This window comes from Silurus meridionalis, chromosome 25 (genome assembly GCF_014805685.1).
Source record: "Silurus meridionalis isolate SWU-2019-XX chromosome 25, ASM1480568v1, whole genome shotgun sequence".
NCBI classification, from domain to species: Eukaryota; Metazoa; Chordata; class Actinopteri; order Siluriformes; family Siluridae; genus Silurus; species Silurus meridionalis.
This window is the reverse complement of record NC_060908.1, coordinates 15,098,032-15,123,609: the sequence shown is the minus strand read 5'-3', so window position 1 is coordinate 15,123,609 and position 25,578 is coordinate 15,098,032. Positions and strand designations below refer to the sequence as shown.

Genomic DNA, 25,578 nt, shown 5'->3' with positions numbered 1-25,578 from the left:
TCCGATTCAGGCTGTTTTCTAGGAAATACACTGAAGTTGCATTGCATGAATGTCATTCACTCATTAGTGCTGTGCCTGCATTCTTTTTTTCCTCACCACTGGAAAATAGTAATTAGGGTTTGTCTGGATTTTCCTAGACAGACCACATGGTGTCCTCAGGAGCCAGACTCAGGTACAGAGACACACTGAACATTAGCGTGTAGGATACACACACACACACACACACACACATAAAAAACACGCACACAGAGTCTGTCCCTTACTTTCATGAAGCCTGGCAGGTGACTAATCTCTAGACATCAGTCTGGAAGAGAGTCTGTCTAGACACACACACACACACACACACACACACACACACACACACACATTTGTCTCCCAATCTTGGTGAGAACCTTCCACTGACAATTGTTTATGCAGCCAGGTAATGCTATGCATCGCATCAATCTAACTCTTTTTAAGGAAAAAAAAAGGTTTTGCTCATGGGGACCAGCCAAATATCACCGCAAGGTATAATAACATTTGCACACACACACACACACACACACACACACACACACACACACACATGCACACACACACACATGCACAGACATATTTACACACTTACTGTTGAAAAGAAGGTCACACCAAAAATTAGGGGCACAAAAAAAAAACACAAGACACATTTTCATTTTTCTTTGTTGTTTTTTTCATAAATCAAAAAGACATTGTCTACATCACAGGCAATAATCATGAAGGAATTTCTGAACCGAACAGAAATTTCTATCATAGCCGTGCCATATAAGCCCCCATACCCACCCTCATTCCCCCCACTGATACCCTTTATAGACACATGTACACGACCCAGACCCCTGCAATACTTTCTTTAGTCTTCTTTATACATCATTGTCATTGGATTCGTCATTAGTACCAGATATACACGAATAGGATAAATCTCAATAAACAGTACCCTGATTGTACATATCAAACCCTTTTGTTTCCCAACAAATGGCAGGTGCTTTGAGAAAGCCATGGCTTTCTTTCTTTTGCTTTTCTTTTTTTTTTATCATTATTATTTATTATTATGATGATGTCCTTTTTTTCTGGAGTATACATCAGCCTTGGCCATATTTCTACATCACACTCAATCATGTTTTTTTTTTCTTTCTTTTTTTTTTTTGCTTCACAGACCAAAGGCCAGAGACACGCAAGTTTCTACATACAAACCAGACTAATGGATCTTCAGACCCAAACAAAATGTCAAGTCTTCTAGAGTGAACACTTGGCCTGGAAATTGGGGTGGGGGTGGGGGGGAGACACAAACAAAAAAAAGATGATGTTCTAAAATACAGAACTGAATTCAAACTGAACCAGGATGCAAAGCTTATTTTTTTTGTACAGCTGCCATGGTTTGTGTAAGAGCTAATACAGACAATAAGGCAAGAAAAGAGATTAAACGAATCAGACAGTGGTCTCATACACACACATCAGCGCAAGAGCAAAGAGTACAAGTAAAACAGACATGGTCTCTCTCACACACACACATTTACACACATACACCACATACACACCCGTTTATGTTGTCGATGCTCTGTTTTTTTTCGCCAGCTTGCTCCTGTGATAGATTTAAGCAGGCTTATGTATAGGTGGAAAAAGCTTAAAAGGGTCATAGGAGGTCTTTAAGACATTGACCCCATGTGGATGTGTAGCAGCACCACCTGGCCCTGTTCTTAATCTGCGGGAGAAGGAGGATATGGTGGAATCAGTTGCATGGCAGAGCGGGTCGTTCTGTTCAAAACGTATGACCACTTGTATAATAATGTATAAAAAAGATTTTTTTATATTTGGCATTTAACATAACCTTGTATCAGTCATTACAGTACTTTTTTTTTTTGGCAAACGATTTGATTTAGAAAATTGAGCTTTATAGATTTAATCCCTTACGTCAATTCCTTCACAGAAAAATCGCAAACATTTCATTTTTGAGGTATGTGGAAAAAAATCGAATGTGATGGTGCATTTGAACATGTTATTAAACCCGACTATTCATGTGACATCATGTGAACAGAGTGAACACATGATCACACTGTAAAAAATGGCTTCAGAAGTCATTCCCTTTACTTAACCCAAACCTGTTTCAGTATAATGATGCCCCTGTGCACAAAGCCAAGTCCATGAAGATCTGCTTTACATGGGTTGGAGTGGAAGATCTCCTGCTATTGAGCTCCAACCCGAGCTTCAGGATGAATGTGTAAATTGAGTGCACCCCAGACCTCCTCACCTACATCAGTACCTGATTTTTATCTTCCCAAAAGAGTGGAAGCAAATGGGGACTATTTGTGGAATAAAATGTTCAAAAAGTACATGCAAATCTAATGGTCAAAATATAAACTTTTGTCCATATAGTTTATCCCAAAATCTTGTCCCAGTTGCGATTTTTCTGTAAGGCTTAATTCCAGGATCCAAACTCCCAACCTTCAACCATAGTTTCTTATGTAGAACTTTTTGAGGAGCTCCATTTCCCACTCTGATGCTTTAGAAAACCGCTGCAGTTTGACGTGAACCTTGATCATGTACCGCCTGAAATTCTATTAAAAAAAGATCAAAGCAGAAATGTTTGCCTCGCTTGATGCCTGAACACTACAGAGAATCTTGGCACTGATTTCACAGCTAGCAATCCACCGAAACTAAAATTGATTAGAAAAGTGTAAAGGCAGTTGAAATTTAGTCAGACAAAACAAGCGATCCGGTCGAAATATCTACAATCTTAAAAAAAAGACCATGATAGAAAAAAGCTTCCAGGAAAAGTGGACCTAGTGGTGTTCTAGAGATGCACGGCTATCTCTTTATTGTAAAAAGACCCTGTTCGGATTTAAAGCTCTCCAGCAGAAACCCTCACCCTCAGAGATTAGAATAACCGTTAAAACAGTGCTGTAAAAAGAATAGTGGATGAGAAGAGTATGTGTAAGACCACAGTCCTGCTGTTGCGTAATGTTGAGTGTAAAAAATACTTTAGCTGATGTGAGTGTAATCGAGAAAATTCTCTCTATTGTAGCTTGTGTTCTTCAGACTGGTGTGATCTTTGAAGGAAACTCCACCCGGAATGATTTGGATATCAATCTTTATAAGCAACATGGTACCCAAGATTCATTTTGTAATAATGAACAATTATTAATTATTTTATTTGTCACAGTTGGTTCATTTTCACTTTCAACGGTGGAAAATATCATGGGCTATGTTTCTAGGAACTAACACAAAGACCTAATCGTTATCACTTGTATTTATAAATTTTGCTTACGTTAAATTGCATTATTGACGTGCCAGCAATACCAATGTACCTCTGTGGTGTTAGTATCTGTGTCACACAAAACCTCAAACTCATCAAGAAAGCTTATTTCTCTCAGAAGCTAACTCCTCTCAGAAGCTAACTCCTCTCAGAAAGCTAACTCCACTCAGGAAGCTAACTTCTCTCAGAAAGCTAAATCCTCTCAGAAGCTAACTCCTCTCAGGAAGCTAACTCCTCTCAGGAAGCTAACTCCTTTTAGAAAGATAACTTCTCTCAGAAAGCTAACTTCTCTCAGAAAGATAACTTATCCCAGAAGTAATGAACTAATGAAAGAACAAAACTTATCCAACAAATAAGCACCAAATCCATTCGAATGATCTTCATATAAAAACGTAGTTGAATTTCCGGGTGGAGTTTTTTCCTTCAGCTGTAGCTAAATTGAGTAGGCACTTAAATGTGTTAGTTGAAAACCGCATGCTGATGCTGGGACTCGCGAGCGTGTGTGAGGTGTAGAAGTGATTGAATCGGAGTTGTCTCGCTTTAATACAACCTAATTACCCTGGCTATATAACTATAAATAAATAGAAATGGAGACTGCAATCGCTTACACACACACACACACACACACACACACACACACACACACACACACAGACACATATTCGCACACTGTAATCTCTTTTACAGTCACTCAGGATATCTGAGCTGGTCAGCTGATGCCTCCATGCTCAGAGGAGCAGAAGAGCAGCTATTGAGGATAAATGTATGTGTGTGTTCACCAGTGCTTATGAATTATACTGCAGTTTAGAGACAGTTTGAGGTCTTGGAATATGGTTTTGTGTGTGTGTGTGTGTGTGTGTGTGTGTGTGTGTGTGTGTGTGTGTGTGTGTGTGTGTGTGTGTGTGTGTGTGTGTGTGTGTGTGTGTGTGTGTGTGTGTGTGTGTGTGTATGTGTGTGTCAGCTTGTGTTCATGTATGGTTCACCAATGTCGGTTGAGTACAGAGGCACAGCAAGGCACAGCATAGATGATGCAAACACACGCATACACACCCACACACATACACACACACACACACACACACACACATGATCGCACACATATTAATTTCCATAGACACACCTGACAAACACAGTAAGGCAATCAGATAATACAAACTATATCGTTACTATATTTCACTCTCTTGCCCTCTTAATCCCTTTCGTGGTCTCTCTTCTATCTCTCTTTCACTCTCTCACACTCTTTTGGGAAAAAGGGAACACAGGCTGACAGACGATAAGCGCAACAATAAACAGAAAGCTCTTTTCTCTCACAGAGAAACATCAGGACCTGTGTAAAAATGGCTACAATCAAAAATGAGGCACTTTTTATAAAAAAAGGAGAAGAAGAAGAAGAAGAAGAAGAAGAAGAAGAAAAAGGTATATATACTTCTCTCAGTAATACTATGTAGAGTAGACTATATAAGTTTCTCATCTATCGTTAGACTACGTAGCATATGTATTACAATTCTTTTTCAAATTTCATAATGAAGGAAGAAAAAAACCAAACAAAAAAAATGGAAGGAATATCATTGGCTCCTAGTTGGCAGTCAGAGTCGCTTGAATCCTTCCCGATTGGCTGAAGGACGTGTCCGTCTCAGGGTTCACGGTTGGATATGACCAATAGTCTTTTGGCCAAATTTAGTTCCGATTGTAACCCGATGGGAAACGAAAATTGGACGGGCTGAGAGTCCACACCTGAAGGACTCACACCTGCGCATTCGCTCTGTCTCACACCCACACAAACACACACATACGCACGCACGCACACACGCACACCCACACGCATATCTGTTCCTCTTCAGCAAGCAGGACGATCAGCATTCTGAGAAAGAGAAAGAAAGACAAACAGAATGAGAATTATTGCATCAGGCAGGGAGTGCAGAAAACAACAACAGCTGCCAGTTAACCTGCATCCAGCACCCGAAACAAATCCACAACATCCTCACGCTGCTCCTGAGGCCTGGTTTTATTATGTAGTAAGGGGTGTGATGCAACAACACTCTCTGTATGTGGATTTTAACGGGGATGTGGCTTGCACCAATAAGTATTTTTATATACTATATATTATATTATATTGTACACAGTGGTGCAGAAAAACAGGAAATTTAAGAATTTTTTACCCTGGGGACCATTGTTTGGAACCATTGTGAACTCATTTGGAACCCCTTGCCATTAGTTATCATGGAGCAGTAAAGTGGTGAGCAAGGAGCGTTCGTTGTAAAACCTTTTATAAAAACGGTGATAGTGTGAGTGCTGCGCAAAGTGAATTTCGGCATCATTACCAGTTAAGACGTCATGATTGTGTCCTGTCTGCTCATGCAATTACAACATTAGTGCGTCATTTCGAAGAAACAGCCTCAATATTCTCTGGTGTGCCAGTCGTTCGAACCCCAGCTGGAGATTTATTTTTTAAAGGCTGAAATTTTTTCTTTAAAATTAGCAGTCGGGACACGATCATGACGTCCTAACTGGTAAATGTTTTAATTCCCTTTGCGCAGCACTCACACTATCATCATTCTTATAAAAGGCTTTTACAGTGAACGCTCGTTGTGCTCTACTCCACTGGTCCATTATAACTAATGGCTTCGCAACGAGTTTGCTGGTTCCAAACAACTGCTGATGCCCCAGTGTCGCCAAGTCCTAATTCCAAAATTTCCCTTTTTCCTGCGCCACCCTGTACATATTATATCATATTTAAATAAATAAATGAATAAATATTCAGACGCACTGTGAAAGTTCTGGCCAATTCATAACCATTTAGAAATCCCATTACACCCCTGTTACCCATACGGCCTTCTGTTTTATTATTGAACACTTTAGTGTACATTTCACTGAAGCACTGACATAATCTTTCATCTTTTACCTCAGAATGTTAAATGGTCTACTGTACATGGGTATGTGGACGAGGTCTTAATGCAAATGGACATGAATTAACATCACAGGAGACAACCTAAATGTATTTAAACATCTGTAGCATGTCCATTAAATGTCTTTGTAACCTCAAGTCCACTAGCATGCTGCATTTGATATCATTTATATCATATCCTGTTACCTATTTTTTAAATAATGTCTTATTGACTGGAAACCGCAAATGGAAAACAACAGCCATTCAGAAAATTGAACCCCTTACCTCACTGAAATTGTCCAATAATAGCATATTCTTTACTGTTTAATTCCCCTTATACTACAATAGCAATAAAGTATATAAAGTGATTCCTTCACCACCCTCTCCACAAACCAGAAATCACAAGTTCCTTTGACTTAAACGTGAATAAAAATAAAAGAAATTGGACAACTGATTAATCCCCGAATTTCTTTGTATAGTCCATGTGACTCAGCAGCCATACAAGTCCATGTAGGTTTGTCCTATAGATATTATATAATTGAGAAATGAGCAACACCTTCTGACCGATCATCAAAGATATTGAGGTAATCATGCTAACGTCAATGCTAATATTATTTGTTAACACTGGGTTAAAAAAGTATTTTAGTTTGCCTGAGACACATGACGCTACCAGAATGTCCATTAGTCATCATCAAAAAAAATAACTAGTGTCGCTTTGTAGACAGAGAAATGCTTCTTTTCTGTCCATACTACTTGCAATGCAATTTACACACTCTTAATCTCATGATGGCGTGAGCACACAGGGCGTCTTTCAGCATTTTTTACCAAAGTAAAAATCACTCACAGAGACTGCAGACACGAGACATTATGCTAGAGCCGACATGCACACACTCACAAAAGTCATGGTGCATATTCGTCTTGGCTTCCACGAAAATGACCAACGTTTCCCTTCCCACACACTCACACACACCTGAGCAATAACAACAGAGCGCTATGACATGACTCTTAATAACGTCAACCAGAGGAGGGAGAAGTGACTGCTCCATTGTTTGAGGAGTTCATTAACTTCCCCCGGTGCTATTCATCCTCTCACTTTCTATGTCTTTTGCCTGTCTCATCCTCAGTCTGGTCGTCTCTACACACACATAGCCGTTTATTGAACAGCTCCCCTGGGACCTCGACAGGCCTGTCTGGCACTCAGTGATTTTCTCTCTCTCTCTCTCTGTCTCTCTCTATCTATCTATCTCTATCTCTCTATCAGTGTTGTGACGCTTCCTCGTCTCTCACAGTTTGTCTGTCTGTCTGTCTGTCTGTCTGTCTCTCTCTCTCTCTCTCTCTCTCTCTCTCTCTCTCTGTTCCCTTCTCACTCACTGTCGCTTTGTCTAATGTTCTTCTTCAGAATATTATATTGCTGTGTGTGCTTGGACAAATCTGCACACACAGACATGTCTGGCAACACACCAGTGACCAGACGAGGTCACAGTCGGAGACAAGAAAAAAAAAACTACAGTAAAGCCAGACATATTACAAACACTCATGGAGCAGCGATGCTGAATACTCATCCCGTCACACTCGTCCTAAATTTGACCTTTCAGACCCGCGTTCTCTCGCTAATGGTAGCTAGCAGCAAACAAAAACAATCTGTAGCATTAATTTGGTTCATGACGTCCCTTGATAATCAAAACGCCACACAAACACTCCTCTAACTCAATACATTTCTCTTATTACTGTACTGTCCACCTGACTCAATTCCATATTTTTCCTGAGGTGGTTTGAATTTGTCGCGCTAATTGCGTCATCAAATTCGTCGCTCCGATCGGTTCTTGGTTTGAAGGTCGTCGTAGGAGACGTCACACTGCAGGAAAATGTCTGAAATCTAAAACTGACAGAATTTCGTCTGAGGAAATTTTTTTCGCAGCAGCCATTAATCGGCTGTCAAACATGTGAACATGTCAAACCAGTGATCAAAGACCTCCAATTTTAGCCTCGGATTAAAGGAATCTTTTAGGATTTACAAAGTTTGTCTTAGACGAACAAATGGCCGAATCATGGATTCACAACAAACGTGGGTAAATTTCTAAAGTGGTGAGGAGCATTTTTTTCTGAAATGTAGCAGAGTAAATAGTAAGATATAGCACTCCATCAAAAACTGACTCGGAACACATGACCTTGACTCAGGTGTGCTTCATTAGAGTCTTTTCATTTTGGGAAATTTACAATATCTTACAATTTCCTCCAATATCTATGCTACATTTCAGAAAAACATGCTGTTCATCGATACCATATACACCTACCCTGACTTTTTCTGGTGGAAATGTGTGTAAAGTAAGGTTTCTCTCACTGTGTGTGTATACCTATAGAAAAGCAAGTAGAAACGCGTATTTAAGCGGAGGGTTTGTACATTTACTGTTATTAATAAAGAAAAACTTAATTGTTGTAATATGTAATGTTAAAAGAAATAGATCATTTTCGACCAATTACATTGAGGGAAGGAACAGTAACTCTGCCTCTATGTTATGGATTATTTTCATAAAATTGCAGATTCCAGAGCGTTTTATTCCTTACTTCGCCTATAACATCCGTGCACAGCAAATCTTCTGCACTGAAATCGAGTGTGCGTGTGCAAGGTAATGCGGTAATGCGTGCGTGCACACACACACACACACACACACACACACACACACACACACACACACACACACACACTCAGGCATACCGTCTGATCTGACTAAGCTCCATTGAGATAAGTTGAAAAACATCCCTCTTCATCCCTCCTCCCCCTCTTTCCTCTTCTCGAATCCCTCGCTCTCTCTACCTACATGACAGGAAGCCATCACGAAAGAAAGGATGAATCAACCTCTGTTTTGGAGTGGCTTTTCACATTTTCCTGTCTCCTCATCCTTTTTTCCATCGTTCCTCCTCTACTTCATTCACATCGAGTGCCCTTGACTCACTATTTTCACTTCTAATTACGATGACGGCGTGTGAGACGGAGAAAGGGATAAGAGAAACAGAACACGAGTAGAGACCAACATGTGGTGTGCATAATATGTGTAAAAAGGGTTGTGATGGGAATGTAGCAGGGCGATTCTCAATTCTTTAATTCTAAAAGAGGACAGGACAAAGTCAAATTATAGACATTTCCATTTAAAGACACAATGAGCGATATCTAAAGTATTACCTGTGTCTATTCACACATTCTTTAACTTTGCTGGCTGCACCATTCACCTGGTCTATAGCATTTTTTTTCATCTCAGCACAAATGGACAAAGCCTCATGAATCTTTTTTAGTTCTTCCACTTCTGCTAGTTTTTTTCTCAGTGGTTGCTTTTTTACTAGTTGATCCTTAAGTCAATTTGCATATTTAAAACAAAAACTGATTCAAAACATTACTATTTTACCCTCTTTTTTTTATTTTACAGAAATTAAATAACAAAAATAAGATAACACATTTCCAGCTTTAATGCTTCTTCTGCCACACGGTTAACACCAGAAGCCTATAAGCTGTACAGTTCTATATAATCTTACATGAAATTAAAGATTTATATAGGCAAATATAATCTTGGTGGCTCAGCTGAAACTGTTGATTCTGAAACCGAGAGTGTGCTGCATAGAAGCTCATGTCAATCAACAGAGCCCTTGGTATAGCAGTTCAAAGACCAAGCTTCCTTGGTTGGTGCGTATACACAGCAGCATCTGGGAAGCTTTTTTTTCTCAGACTGTGTAGCATCCGAAAACATGCCTGGATCAGCCTTTGTCAGCTGACATGCTCAAAACTAGCTGAGAGGAATTGAACAGTGGTGAAAAAGTTTACACAGTATTGGACTGCAGTTGGAGTTTACATAAGAAATATGTTTACATTTGTACTAAAATTGGTTTAAAAAAGCAACAACAAAATCTGTTGAATAGTTAAGACTGACAGGATTCCTTTAGAGGCAGAATATAGAATTAGCTGCATCTAGAACTAACCAACTTTTGCTAATTTTTTTTTTCAATTCCATAGCCTTATAACCTTCTACTTGTTGTACCTATCTATCTATCTATCTATCTATCTATCTATCTATCTATCTATCTATCTATCTATCTATCTATCTATCTATCTATCTATCTATCTATCTATCTAGTGAACTAGCTAGCTATCTTTTCAGATTAGCAAAAGAAATCTAGCCTGATTTTTATTATCGGCTGCCCAACTAACTTCCCACCTCTCCTCTCCAACAAATTTAGTCAGCAACGAAAAGTCCATGCTTTTTCCTCCTGTTCACAAAGCTATTTAATCTTTTGTGCAAAGTAATCAATACGTCGTCCTCCTCTTTCCTCGTTCGTTCACACATGGGCTTTGCTGATAATTTCCTAGGAAATTTATTGGCTTTTATGCCTGGTGGAGCTCAGAATCTTCCCAGGATTTTAACTCACAAGCATGCTTTTTCCTTATTTGGCAAGACGTCGCTGTTGCTATCGGGCATAAATGTAAATGTGTGTAGGTAGATAAACAGTCAACATGGGTGCGTGTGGGGATTTGAGGATGAGAAGTCCTCACAAATTGCAGGAACACGCTATAATTGTGACCATGTGAAGTCAACTGCTGGGTTCCAAATGATATAGGCATATCTAATTTTTGATTCTAGTTTATTTGTATGGCGCTTTTCACAATGGACATTGTCTCAAAGAGGCTTTACAGAAAGTAAGAATTTTTTTTATTTAGATTTATGTGTATTTATACCTGATGAGCAGCCTGGGGCAACTGTGGCAAGAAAAAACTCTCTTAAAAGGAATTTTGAAAAAACCTTAAGAGGAACCAGACTCATTTGGGTAACACCAAGAGTGTGATTAAATATAAAAAAAAAAAAATTAGAAACACTGGAGAGTGAGAGATATCATGAACATCAGAGTGTGTGAGTATGAGAAATGTTCTTTCTACAGTCTAATACAGTCAGTTGGAATTGTTGAACCAGGTGCTCCCGAGCAACGCATAAATTTGCTCAATATTTGAGATCATATGATCACATTTTTGCCTTAGCGATGTTCAAATATTAGAGTTAATTAAAGATAGCCACTGTGTATATGTAGAAATGGTTCAGCAGACAGATAACGATCTAAATGCATCCAATTCAACAACTGTAAAGATTTGTACTTGGATGTATATCATACAAAAAAAACCAACAAGCCATCCTTATACCAAACAAGGTAAAATATACACAATTGAAAAGCTGCCAAAGAACACAAAGTAAAATAGAAAGGGAATATCGCAGGCATCACCTAGAAATCTGAGCTTCCTTTGACGTATTATAAAAAATAAATAAAAAAATTGCATCAAAACGCCTCAAGCCTTTTTAGGCATGCATGTCCTGCTCGATTCTAGGGCCGTTCATAGTTTCAGAGCTCGCAGAGAGAATATGAGGCCAAGTGCTCTGAGTGTTATGCACTGAAGGTCATGGTCAGGTCTGAGTCGGACTCAATTGATGCAATGCCAAAGACCTAAAACATGTATTGTTACAAAGTGTAGCTTGAAAATGTCTGAGAAAAGGTGCTTGAGATATGCTTACAGCTTTCACGCTATTGAAATGCAGCAGGAATTCCCAGGTGTTAAAATGTTTTCATGAAATTCTTGACTGTGGTAAAAAAAAGTGTCAAAACAGTTTGCTTTGCATAACTAAGCCTACGTGTGGATCTGAATTTCCGATCGTGCGATGTCTTGAGAATGACTTCAGTTTGTTAATTATTATTATGGAATCGCATTGAACTGAGCATAGCATTTAACTCTGAGCTGCTCTACGCAATCATTTTACAGCCATAAGTTTCGAACAATATTTCCAAAACACACCTTATAGATTTCAATCTTACCGACACTAAAACATCATTAACACTGATGAGGATTATAAGGTGCTTTGGATGTAGCCAGAAGAGGTCCTTGAGTGCCACTATTACTGCCAAGCTGTTTGCATTTCCACAGTAAATATTCCACCTTATCAGGAGTAGTAAGGTCCTTGGCTTGCAGATAGACAAGAACAACGTCCTTCTATTGTGGCTATATATTCACATAAAAGTGATAAATGGAGGAAAAGTCACCTGTAATGAATGTCCCTCAAGTGTTCCATGAAACATGAGTCACAGAAGTTCATGGCAAAATAGACAGAGGAAAAGCAGGGTGAAAAAACATCAGCAATAAATAAAAAAATAATAATCAAGTGGATTTTTGTAGAAGTCAAAAGCTCACTGACTACAACGATGCTCTATTATACTCTGAAACTCAAACACTGATATATTATAAATACACTTAAACGATATAAAGCGGTTCAAATTATTTCTTGCTTGCCCTCTCAGACGCACTGAGCATGCCGAATGGAATTCGTTAGAGATCCTGTATAATGGACAGCAGCATTCCTCGGACCACTGATGGTTGGCTTGATTACGTCGTCTCTGACCCAAAGCGAGCTGGCTGTCTAGACGGTTCTGGATCAAGTCAGCTTCCCACTCCTCGAGTCTTGCCTTCTGTTTTCTCACAGAATTACTCATGGCCGATTCAAATCAAAACAAATACTGCAAAACAGGGTTCTGCTTTCAGGTTGTCGTTTGCGCCAGACACGGTACCAGAGGTTAAATATTGTGCATGCATAATATTATAATTTGTGGCAGCTAAGACTTGATTATCTTGCCAGATTAGATCACAGGGTTATCTGGGAAGATATCCGTTTAAGACTAGCACAAAATTGGGACACCTTTAGGCCCAGGCATTACCGGCTCTATTCCGCTCATGCCCTCTCGTTCCTAGCCAGGTCTCTTCTCTTTCCTTTCTACTTTTCTCATCTCACATTGCCTAACCTCATCTCACCTCACTTCTAGGGTTCACCGCACTTCTGCAATGGCTCATATAGTGTCGTATTGACACCTTACACTTTGGACTTGCCAGCTGTCTCTCAACAGACTTTCTCCTTCTTTACACTTCATGCCCCTGCTTGTCCTCCTGCAGCCACACTGGTTACCATGTCTTCACTTCCAGGAAAGCTTATACATGTCATTTTTCTCTCAGTATTGCCTTTCAATACATATATTCTCAATAGTCAAGAAATCAAACATTGCCCTTATTCCAGCTATTTTTTCAAAGATGACACAACCAAATGTCATTCATTTCCTACAGGGACTGCAGTATCAATCTGTGGATGTGCTAGATTTAAAAGTTTCTAATACACTCCAGGCGAAATACGTGAAGGGAACGATATTTAAACACTTGTATTTCGCATTTAAAATGCATTAACCATGGTGCTGCTGAATTCTCAATTCTGATTGGTCAGAAGGTGTAGATTAAATTTTGTAGCTTTCTAACAGCATTCTGTAATTAAGTGTATGGAAAAAATCGAAGCCTAATAATAACAGTTTTAAATGTTTTATCAATAGAATGTTTAGTAAGTTTATTAAAATAAAAATATAAAAGGAGTCTCCAGTGTCAGCGCTTTATGAGGCAATGTAAGCTCCATTCTAATTACAGTAATATCTCAGTACTTCTCGGCTGCTGAACTCGTCAAATTTCGTACAAGTAAATTGACAAATGGCAAGTGAAAAATCTTTTGACACTGACTTCTGCAATAAAACTCGTAGCGCTTCAGACTTGCGCTAAAACAGACGCATGTAAGATTGCGAACAGTACGAAACAGTTCCCTCCAAAGTGTTCTTTTTTGTTCTTTCTGTGCATTTGAAACCTAAATCGTGGGTCTTAAAGTGGTTTTAAAAAAATGCTACCAATTTGCCTGGAAAAGATTGCAATAAGGCTAAAAGGCAATAAAGAAGCGCCACAATAGATGTGAAAAAAATACTCGTTCGGTACTCGTCGTGATTTCCAGAACGAATTACAGATGAGTACCAAGGTATTACTGTATTCAGTTTGAGAGACTGTACGAGAATGACCGTTAAATAAAAATGAAATTGTTGCCACACGGCTGTAGTTTACACTAAATAGAACACTTACAGGCATGCTGTTTTATGAAAGTAAAGAAATAAATGAACCAGGTGTGATGTAAGACCCAGTCTCTTAATGGTTTTTATGGTCTGTACCAAACTAGGGGGTAAAAAATTCAGGGTTCAATTCAAGTGGGCTACATAAATAATGCATATGTAAAATGTAAAACCACCCAGAGATGGGTGGAGGAGGAGGCAGTAAAGAAACACTAAGCAATAATCAGGGCCATTTTCAGCAGGAGTGAGCGCAAATGGCCATAATTATCTACAATCACCATACGCATTAAATGCATGCATTCAGCTATACGGCAGCAGAGCGGAATCCCTTAGTAGCGCCTTAAATATCTGCCCTAGGCTCGTACACGCAAGAACTGCGCGACTTCAACTGTAATGCACGACAGCTTCACAGTTTCCGCTGTGCATGCCGTCTCACTGGCATTACATTATCCATAAACCCACACACGCTTTTACACATTCTTAATTGTCCCTAATCACAGAGCATGCGTTAAATGACACAGTATACGACTATACTAACGAAACCCTTACAGACACACGCCCATGCTTTCACCCAGCACTCTCTCATAGGATCTAACACTCTTATCTTACACACACACACACACACACACACACACACACACACACACACACGACTAATGCTGCTATATAGAAGCCATTACGTTTTCAGTCTTCTTACACCTCGTCTCCAAATACTAATATACAAAGACATGCACATTTTTAAGCTGTAAACATTGCTTTAATTTAAATAGCAAGGTGTAATTTTGCCAGTTCCATAAACAAATAAATATAATTTATACACCAAAGCTACAACATCTAAAGCAAGTCTTTCGTTAGCATATAATCGTTTAATGACATAAAATGAATTCAAGTTCATTGGGTCATATTTAAATAATAATGATTTTCTTTTATAGAAATGATATGCAACAAACTTGTTATATGATGTAATGCACACTAAAAAATAATACCATAATAAAAGATAATAAGTTTGACTGCGAAATTGAATAACACCTAAATGACAACATAAAAGATTCAGGGAAAACATAACCATTTGCTCACTATGAAATACGCAATTATATTAAACTATTTTCCGGGTAATCACCACTTATGCTTCATTCTGGGTCATCGTCTGGGAATACTGTTGTCACTGCAAATCATTCCACTTGTATAACTACCTTGTAAATTGAGGTAATAATCGCCATTTGTGTGATGCAAAATCTATTTATAATCAATTACAAACCTTTGCTGTCCTTCCTGGTATTTTGATGGACTCTTAGTTCCTCGGACTTGAAAAAGTCAATGCTGGCATATGTGTTGATGCTGGAATTGCTGCTTCCTCCGGGTGCTGTTCCACCTAATCCTAAAGTTAACCCTTCTCCCAAGACAGTGAAGTGTGGGCCAGAAGTTCCATCCAGGCTTATTTGAGGGTTGTCCTTTCCAGCCAAGTCAAGGTCAATGTAGTTCAGACCTTGCTCCAGTGACAAAGATGGAACCTGGGATGAAGTTAGAGCTGCCAGGCCAGGACCAGTGCATTGTGCAGCAGATGGCTGTCCAGTAGCCCAAAGAGAACTCTCTAGTCCATGGCATTGAGGTGTAGTGGCCTGGGGAGTTTCTGTAAAAATAGAGGAAGAGGAAGAGGGAGAAAGAGAAAGTCCTTGAGGTGCCTTGAAGGTGTCTGAGCGATGCCTCCGTCTTGCTGATGATTCTGCTCTGACCAGTCTAGCACCTTGATCTAATTTGGGGAAAGCTTTTGGGGAGTGAAAATCCATGCTTTGTTCCTGCTCTATAGAAGAAGGCTCCGCTGTTTGCCCAGGTTTAGGACCATGTATTGGACCTTCTACTATAGTCAATCCGAATGCCATTTCTGTGTAGTCTGTGAAAGAGGCACCAGTCATGTCCCCAGAGGGTAAGGTGGACATACCACTCTTTCTATGCCCCTTTTCAGCTTCCTGGGCCACTTGAGGAGCCCTTGTAGGATTCTCTCTTGCTATCGGGGCTATTGCTTGGGGGGGGTTAAAAGAAGACAGGGACGTGCAGGAGAGAGGAGATGACGAGTGACCCAAATCCATGTTAACATACTCTGAGGAGACAGAGATGGACGTAGAGATGGGTGCCGAGAAACTGCGAGGCAGACCGGTACCACCAACTTGGCATGAAGACTGTTGGTATATGGCTCTTGAATGCCCTTGAACCACATCGTTCCCCTGATCTACACCTGCTACTCTTCTGTTGCACACTCCCTGATCACCCTTATAAACAATGCTAACATAGTCACCAGAGCTTTGGGGTACTAATGGCTGTATAGTCTCTTTGACTCTAGGTAGGGTGTTGGCTTTAGACATGTCCACAAAGAGACTAATAGGCCTTCCTTTTCGTTGCTGTGGATGACCCTGTTTCTGAACACCTGGCCCTCGTCTCTGCTGTTGAAAATGGTGAGCTGACTCTTTGGGGTGAACACTCCCAACCCTGTGCCCTGTGCTCGACCTGGTGGCCTTTCCAATTCCACCAGCAGGTAAGGATAGCGGTTTGTCCTCCAAGCTCTCAGTGCTTGCTGAACTGGAAGAGAATGAAGAGGATGACAGGGAAAGGTTTCCGCCTCCATTAGGGCCGACGGAAGAGTCTGCTCGATTAGGATACCCACCACGTCCAGTCCTCCTTCCTGAGCCACCTTCACCTCTAGAAATCACTTCTGCCTTTCGTCCGTCTCCCAAATTATCCTCAAAGCGAGTGGAGAGAGTGGTATGTTTATAAGATCGTGGAAGGGAAAAGTAAGAGTACACTGTTTTTGGCTGTAGTGGATGTTGTTCTGGGTGTGAAGGGGGTGTACTGCAGGCTGATCTGGCACTAATGGGGGACATGTTCATGTAGTCACTACCTGCTCGACTTTCCATGCTGCTCCTGCTACCCCACAAGCACCCACTCATGCCATGTAGATCTGGTGAACAGCTGCTATGGGGGGACATCATCATGTAGCCCTCAGAGACCGGAAGCCGGATGTTTTGTGGGGGCGAAACACTGCTGTTAGGGGTCATAGTCATGTACTCATCTCCTCCCTTTGTTTCTGTTTCAGACACTGAAAGTGAGAGATTTGCAGGAGCAGTAACACCAGGCAGCATAGACATGTAGCCACTGTCAATAGAGGTGTTTTCCAGACCCTCCCTCGTATTAACACCTTTATTTGCTGAAGTTTCCACCTGCCCACTTGGAATCGCTGAACTCCCTGAGTCTCGACGAGAGGTGAAAGATTCTCTGCTGGTGCTACGAGACATCACTGCGTAGTCTTCTTCTTCTTCATACTCTTCTTCCATGCAATGAGGCCCAATGCGCTCCTGAGCAGTGGAAGGTGGAAGAGAGGTACGCTTGCTTAATAACCTGCGTTCAGCTTCATACTCTCTGCTGGAGGAGCGCCGAAGAATCCTGCGCCCATGCACTCTCTTGTGGGAGGTGTCTCTAACTAATATGCAGTTGGTAGAACCATCTACTAATGCAGTCGAGAGACCTGCAGCAAGAAGGGAGTGCTCACCAGGGCTAGATCCATACTCATCAGAGGAGCCATAGTCACTTGGGGAGCCTGACATGGACACTCTCTGTGGGATCCGAGCATAAGTGCAGATGGGCACTGTTCCTAATGGAGCTCCACTCAGTCCACACTCTGATCCATGGCCAGAGCTGGAGGAGAGACTTGGGGCTGGGGAAGGTGCTGGGTTCTTAGGGGTGTATGGTGCCAAACTAAGTGTAATCTTGGCTGGGGTAGGTGCTCTTGTAGGTTTAGGCCGTAAAGTAGGGGTAGTAGAGCAAGAAGAGCCATTGAGACTTGGACTGGTGCTGAGAGCAGTGATTCTTCCACTGTTGTCCTCTGTTCGTGCACCAATACTGGCTGTGCGTGACCTGGAGAAGCCATGCCGAGACGTTGGAGACGTGTTGGTGCTGTGAGGCACACCAGGAGTCTCTGTCCTTGCGCGTCTCGAAAAGCCGACCTGGGAAGGAGGCAGATTTGGATGGTGGCGTCGTGATGGCACGCTAATAGGATTAGAGGCGGTGCCACCTCCGCAGGAAGTTCCCACCGCCTGTGTTTTGCTTCGCTGACGGAATTCTTCACTCAAGGCTTTCATAGCCTCTAAAAGAGTCTCGTGCATGTTCTGTGCAACTACAGAATCCTCCACCTGCATCCAAAACTCTCCAGGTCCTGTCATGGCTGAACGTCCAACTTCGATGAAGAAAAAATTCTCTGAATGTCCACAACGCCGCACATTCATCAGCTGGAGCACTACAGCTGGTGCATCTGAGTTGAGCTTCACAAAGTTGACCGTGTTTTCGGTAAGGCAGAGTCTGTAGATGCCGATCAGGTTCCTCGCTTGCCCTAGGCCCTTGGGCCATAGCTTCACCTGCCATACCTCCTTAAACACAGGGCCAGGGGACAGCAGTCCACATTCTCCTCCGCTGCCATAGTCGTCTGGGGTTTTACCTACAGTGACAACAAATAAAAAAACCCCACTGAAATCGCATAATATAAATAAAACATTGCATTTAAAAACATACATTTTGATATCTACAGTAACGTATTCTGTTTCAGACTTCTGTGCGATAATTTTATACATGTTCTTCCTGTGTCCATGTTATTTTCCATTGGGTTCTCTGGTTTCCTTCTAACTACTCAAAAACATGCTGATATGCATATTGGCTACTCTGAATTGCCGCTTGGGTGTAATGTGTGAATGTGTGTGTGTGTGTGTGTGTGTGTGTGTGTGTGTGTGTGTGTCCTGTGATGGACTAGCTTCCCATTTGGGGTTCATTACTGCCCTATTTTTTCCAACCTACAGGAACCCTAAACAGGGGGAACAATTGTACTGAAGATGAATGAATGAATGAATGAATGAATGAATGAATGAATGAATGAATGATTTTTTGGGCTGATGATTAAAATGAATTCAATTTTCTGCACACAAAAAAATACTGCACTATATATATCATTACAGTAAATTACCAAATTATTCATTTAATACGTTTTCAATTAGTCCTTTTTAAATTATGGTCAGTTATGCAGCGTGTAGTAAACGTGGGATAAGGGCGTGCGTTCACATACTAGCAGATAAAATGAGGTTTGAACCAAGAAAGCCAGGGACAAGGGTTTTTTTTGACTGGCGAGCAAGACGTTAAATCACGTCCCACCGATCTGGTGCCCTCGTTCAACCCTGTGATCGTGCAAAGATGGGGTGGGAGACCACGGCAGTCAGAGAGACGTGCGAAGGAAACCCCGTTTCCCAACGAAAACACGTCGCTGCCGCTGCGGACGCCCTCTCCCCGACACGCGGTGGATGTAGGTTACGCGCACAAACGTGCTGAAATCCCCCCACGCCCCCGCCCCACACACACACACACACACACACACACACACACACACACACACACACACAAAAGGGGGGTTGGGGGTGGACCACAGACGACCAGTGCGCGCTGCAGCATCCTCCTCTGCACAATGCGACACCCTCTTACACACGCATTGACACAGACACTATAGTGATTCCCGACTGCACCAAAAATAGTGCGCACGGGCAAAATATATATGTATGTGTATATATATTCACATGTATTTGTATTAAAGAAACGCTCGAAATGTCTGCGCCAAACACTGGACCAGGGCGCGTGCGGCTGCGCCAGGCTGCCTTGCGGCGCAATGCGAACGCAATGAGAGCTGTGCGATGAGGTTTTTTAAAGGGGGGATGATGCGCAGCAGGGACGTGCATTCGGGATAAGTGATGAGCAGAACCGTGGCGACTTCCGAGACCACCGAGATGATGATTTATCTCGCGCTTACTTCTGCACTGCAGCTCCAGCATGGCCTGGTACCAGTCGTTCTGCAGCTCCTCGGTGTCCGCGGCCACGGCGAAGCTCTCGCCGCGGGTGTGCAGCACGATCATGTGCTTGTTTTTGGAGTCGGCGCGCTTGTTGATGTTGAAGCACGAGTCCAGGTCGACCACCTTCTTGGGCACCGGGGACTTGCTACGGAATTTCTTCTCGCTCTCGTAGTATTCGAGGCGGGCAGGGCCGTGCTCGGAGGGCGCGCGGAGCACGAAGAAGCGCCGGTGCGCGGATTTTGGTTTGCGCAGGTAGCCGCTCTTGCGCACATCCTCGTAGCAGCGCGGCTCCGGGGTCGCCTGGTTCTCCATTTTTGTTTTTTGTTTTTTGTTTTGCCTTTTCTGCTGACCAAAAAATAAATAAATCCCTACGCTGCACGTTCGCACATCGTTATGCTCGGTCTGGTCCTCGTCCTTCTCCTCATCATCATCCTCTTCCTCCTCCTCCTCGTGCCCTCGAAATCAGAGAGCAGGTGCGCTTTCCTTCAAGTCTCCCCGGCGTCCCGTGCCACCCAAACACGAAGCCGAACCGACGGGCGGCGCGCGCGCACACCACATGCGGCACGCGCGACGTCTGCGCTGGAGGCCGAGTGCCGCGACGGCGCGCACCACGACTGTTTACTGTACGCGGTGGGGCGGGTTGCCAGATTGGTGCACTCCCTTGACGTTTCATCCACTTGCTCGTACTGAAATCCACGATGCACGTTGTGCGCAATGCATCCTTATAATTATCCAAACACATTTGACCCAATCCCCCATCATAAATGAATTAGAATTACTCCTATACACACATACATATACCAGTTTTTTTTCCTTTTGAAACAATAATAATAAATAATTTCGCATGATTTCTTTTTTTATGTTTTATTTACCAGCTGTATTTTCTTTTTTCTTTTTTTTTTGAAAGGACCAGCTCAAATCTTGTTCAACACACCCAACCACTTTCTATCACATCTCAAATGAAAGCTTTAGGAATCCAAATCTGGCAACCCCCATGTCTGTAGTAGCCTAATGATAATGATGGGATTCTCTGGTTCAATCTCTAATTTTGTATGCCTTTCTCATTATTGGACCTTTTAAAATGTCCACATCCTCATAACCAATTTTCGTATAAAAAATCTTACATTTTTCTATGTTCGTACCTTTTATTAGTATTATTATCAGTAGTAGTATTAAATACGGGATCACCCCTTCCATGGTCATTGCCAAGTCTGCGAGTCTATTTTTGTGATACAGTTGCCAGATTGTATTCTTTTAAAGCAAATTGCTCCCGTTTGTTTTTGTTTTTTTTAAGGATGATATTAATTATCAATAGTTTAAAAATATAACACAAATTGAATAGGAATGCTTATAAATAAATTAATTTTTGTAATAAATGCATGATTCTGCTCAAGATCTCAATGTCAGCAATATTAGTTAAATGTAAGAAAAGACACGATCTGGCAACACGCGAGTAGTCAAGACTCTGAACAGCTACGACATCTGCTGGTTGAGTTTAAAATTACTCTTGACACTGTATATAACAGACATCAATGCGCTTTTAATTGGTCACACTCATTAAAAATGTAAAAAATATATATATTATATATAATATATAAAATTAAAAACTCTAAAAATTCAAAGGTAACAGTTCTCCCCATAAATGTACAGACGTGTATATGCATATACATATAGATGGACAGAATGACGTAAATTAAATAAAAACACCTAACTGTAAGCATACATTCATAGCATTTTTGTAAATTAGGTGGATAAAGATTTAATGTAAACCATAACATATTTTAAGTAAGAAAAACAGGGTGTCTCTTTATATAATATTATATTATATAACATCTTTTAAGTAAGAAAAACACGGTGTCTTTTTATATAATATTAATATTATATATATTATATATATTTGCAAGCAGAATAATTGAATTGCAATGAAAATAAGCACTTTCATGTTGTTTCTCAAAGATGAGAAATCCGTGAATAAAGCTCAAAGTCTTTCTAAAGGAAATGTATAATGAATAGGCATATATTTAGCCATATTTTGTTTTATAGAATATTCACAGTAGCATAAAGATGTCACATAGTCTCTGGATGTAAATCATAAAAAAGTACAGTTCACTTATACTTGAGCTTCTTTGTATTCTCGTTATACAGAGATGTGTAAAGTTTGAAAAGGTGAATGAGCCAATCGGAGAGAAGAGGCGGGGTTTGTCGAGAAAACACCCGTATGAAGGTCCCGGAAGGCGGAAGTGATGTGCCGAGCGTATAAATGTGAATAAATGAAAGGCGACTGTGTGCTTTTGGGCTGTAAAGTGGACTGTGTTCGGGGTATTAAGGGGTGTAATTCGGGCTTCGGTGTTCGGGGTATTAGGGAGTGTATTCAGGGTTCGGGTGTGCAGTATGATACACCGCTTTTACTGTGGGAGGGGGAAATTGTGTAGCGGTAGTGAGGTGTGCTAGCAGGTGTGAAGCTAGCTGCTCTTAACCTGAGGTAAAGTTTGTCTCGCGGGTTTTCCTCTGGGGTTCGGGAGAAGCGCGGTGAGGTGCGGGTTCTGGTGCTGGCTCAGGTGTTTGAGGTCGGGTTAGTTATTTGTGAGGACGCAGAGAGGGAGCACCGCTGCTCGGGTTCGTGGGTCTCTAATTAGCGCATTGTTCAACCAGGCTGCTTTGTGTTTCGGTTATGGCACACAACACCGAAAGTTCCGCGGACTCGGGTCCGGTCGCCGAGCTGTCCGTTTCCTTCCACGAGGAGCTCTCGGCGAGCATCCAGAGCGCTTTCGGTGTGGCGGGAGAGCTCGCGGTGAGCGAGGTGTCCAGACTGGTCCTGAAAGCCTTCCGAGATGTTCGCGATCAGCTGCACAAGAGCCTCCAGGCCAACCGGAACCTCCAGGCGAGGCTCAATCAGGCGCAGAAGGAGCTTCGTGGGACGCGGCGGACGCGCGACGCCGCTGTCAATACGAGCCCCATCAGCCCCGCCGAAACCATGCTGGACGCCGGAGGGACGCAGGAGGACTCACCCGGGGAACCGTACGCGTGTCAATCGTTCCGCGAGATCGGGGAGGACGGACTCGAGAGCGTGCAGGACGTGAAACCAAGTCTCACTTTACAGCCCCGTTTACAGCAACTACAGGAGACTGAAGGTAACCTCAGTGTTTACACACACACACACACACACACATAACATAACGCTGTTGACATGAGTAATATTCTCCACTTTATTGATGGATTCCTTATTTATTATTTATCTATTAACAGGCATTAAAGTGGACTCCGACTCCATGCAGGAAGCCACTTCCCATGCCGATCAGGTATGCATTGGGGTGGCGATGGTACCTGAAGCTTCAGCGATCCAGATAAAGGGCCGTTTATCATTCGAGCCTGGTCGCACGGCAAAGCTGGAGGACGCTGATCAATGTGCTTACTCCAAATCTGACTCGGAGCACGAGTTCAGCCCGGATTCCCTCTCGATGGCTCAATCTAAACTGTTGGAAGACTGGAGACCTGATCCGCTTCAGCATCCGAGCTGCCAGTCAGATGCATACGCTTCCTCCTGCAGCTCAGCTCTGGGTAAGCTACTAAACATTGTTGGTGTAAATGAACGCCTGCATGCTGGAAATGAAATGAGTAAGATCTGAGTAAGGAGTCTTTTGGCATCCATAGCCACCCATCAGTTATTCTTTCAATTTAAATGAAGCATAGGGTCTGTTTATCATCTAATATCCAAAGCATGATTCTATTAAATGTAATGTTTTGTGTGTATAGAGTGATGATATACTCTGATAGGAAACAGTTTTTATTACAAAACCTTGAATAATTCAGCTTATTAGCCCACTGTTTAACATGTGGGTGGTTTCCTTATTATACATTTACATTTACGTCATTTGTCTGATGCTCCTATCCAGACTTAAAACTGAGCAGTGGAGAGTTAAGGGCTTTGCTCAAGGGCCCAGCATTAGAAGCTTGTTAGACCATGTCTTATCCAGAGTCCAAAGTTTAAACCACTGAGCTACCACCTCCAAGCACAGCATTTCTGAGCAGTATTGCAGTTTACAGAGAGTAGTGTTAGGAATCCTGTGCTTGAGGTTATTTTCTAGTTAAAATGCTGCAGAAGAAAACAAAAATCTGGATAAATCTGCTTTTGTTTTAAAAAATATAAAAATAGACCTTCCTATCAAACATCTCAGATAACCAGTTTTCGTTCTTTGCATGTCTGGTTACCTCCAATCCCTTTGTCTTTCAAGGAGATCTTCCTGGTATGGACTTCCTTGCATCAGCCTCGTCCAGTCAGCCAAACATGTGCCATGAACCGCTCTCTGGGAGCGAACTCTCCGCCCAAAGCCACCCTGCCCCTAATCCGCTTTTCCCCACACACAACTCTGGACAAGCGCACACTTTAGGCCAGTCTTTTTCCATTCCGGCGGAAGTGCGCCGGTACCGCGGTGCCCTGCAGCCCAAGCCACCCAGCCATCAGCACAAAAGTCCCAAACGCAACCTGTATCCACCGGGGCGCAGCCCGTTTCACTGTTCACAGTGCGGCCGAGACTTTAACCGCATGGAGCACCTCAAGATCCACCAAAGGATCCATACGGGCGAGAAGCCGTACGTTTGCACTGAGTGCACCGCACGTTTTCGACACTCGTGGGCGCTCACGCGACATTTCCGCATTCACACAGGCGAGAAGCCGTATGTGTGCGCTCAATGTGGGAAAAGTTTCCGGAATTGCGGTGGACTACGCTTCCATCAGAGGACACATGCCCGAGGTGGCCTGAACAACGCTAAACCCAATATAGAGGGTTATGGGAGGACATGAGGGAAAGCTGCTTTCGGGTTTAAAAATATTCAGGTCGCTTTAAAATTCCACACATTGAGCTTATATGAACATAACTTTTTCTATATGAGGGCACAGTATTATTCATTTGTAACCCACCAAAATCTTATGCCCACTACACATTGGTAAGAAGAAAGTGACAGTATTTGAGTAGGGCTTTGCAAATGATGAACGGTTGCAAGATGACAATCATAAAATTTAATCATTTACAATTTTACAGGTCTTCAGTTTATTAAATTGTGATGCAACAAATGCAAATGTTTACCAATATTTTTTTTTTTTTATGGTTGAAGGCAAACCGTTTTTTTTTTTTTTCCCTTTGGGTGATGTGTGTGTGGTGTGTTTAGTTTTGCCTTTGACTTGTGAAGTAAATTTGCATAAAAGTGAATTTCTTTTATTACTATTTTTTGGTCTCTTTGAAGACGGGGAAATAGACGGCAGACCATATTTGATTATCATTTAATTGATTTTTAAGTTGTTGTTTAATGTTTCTCCACACGTTCTTTTTTTGGGTCAGAATCCAAAGTTTCCATAAATACAGAATGTTAATTAGACATGAAGAATGGTGGACATATTACTTATACAGTCTCAAATATGCTGATCTGTCATTTATTGTATAAAAAAAAAAAAGTACATTACCAGTAAAATATTGGTGGCTGCTAATTTTACAGTACTCGCAATATAATCGGCTTCACAGGATGTTTCTGTAGTAATGTTGTGCACTGAATTGTACTCAGTGGCAGCCGGACATTGCTGTTTTCTACTCAAATTTGTTACCATGCACTAA

At 41.8% G+C, this 25,578-nt stretch overlaps 2 protein-coding genes across 2 annotated transcripts; one reads left to right on the top strand and one right to left on the bottom strand.

The window, feature by feature from the left end:
* Positions 1-664: 664 nt before the first annotated feature.
* si:ch211-284e13.4 (insulin receptor substrate 1-B) lies at positions 665-20,804 on the bottom strand. The gene is made up of 3 exons (XM_046839403.1): positions 19,933-20,804; positions 15,358-18,582; positions 665-5,126 (listed from the first exon to the last, which is right to left on the bottom strand). The coding sequence occupies exons 1-3, from the start codon at positions 20,282-20,284 to the stop codon at positions 5,119-5,121; spliced, it is 3,585 nt and encodes a 1,194-aa protein (XP_046695359.1). The 5' UTR covers positions 20,285-20,804; the 3' UTR covers positions 665-5,118.
* Positions 20,805-22,165: 1,361 nt separating this feature from the next.
* si:ch211-284e13.5 (uncharacterized protein LOC793850 homolog) lies at positions 22,166-25,345 on the top strand. The gene is made up of 3 exons (XM_046839475.1): positions 22,166-23,103; positions 23,219-23,530; positions 24,205-25,345. Exons 1-3 carry the CDS (start codon positions 22,644-22,646, stop codon positions 24,771-24,773), a joined length of 1,341 nt encoding a protein of 446 aa, XP_046695431.1. The 5' UTR covers positions 22,166-22,643; the 3' UTR covers positions 24,774-25,345.
* Positions 25,346-25,578: the final 233 nt, after the last annotated feature.

Coding starts and splice junctions, on each gene's coding strand:
- si:ch211-284e13.4 (XM_046839403.1), bottom strand. CDS start 20,284: ATGGAGAACCAGGCGACCCCGGAGCCGCGCTGCTACGAGGATGTGCGC. Junction 18,583..19,932: donor GCTGGAGCTGCAGTGCAGAA/GTAAGCGCGAGA, acceptor TTGTCACTGTAG/GTAAAACCCCAGACGACTAT.
- si:ch211-284e13.5 (XM_046839475.1), top strand. CDS start 22,644: ATGGCACACAACACCGAAAGTTCCGCGGACTCGGGTCCGGTCGCCGAG. Junction 23,104..23,218: donor GCAACTACAGGAGACTGAAG/GTAACCTCAGTG, acceptor ATCTATTAACAG/GCATTAAAGTGGACTCCGAC. Junction 23,531..24,204: donor CTCCTGCAGCTCAGCTCTGG/GTAAGCTACTAA, acceptor TTGTCTTTCAAG/GAGATCTTCCTGGTATGGAC.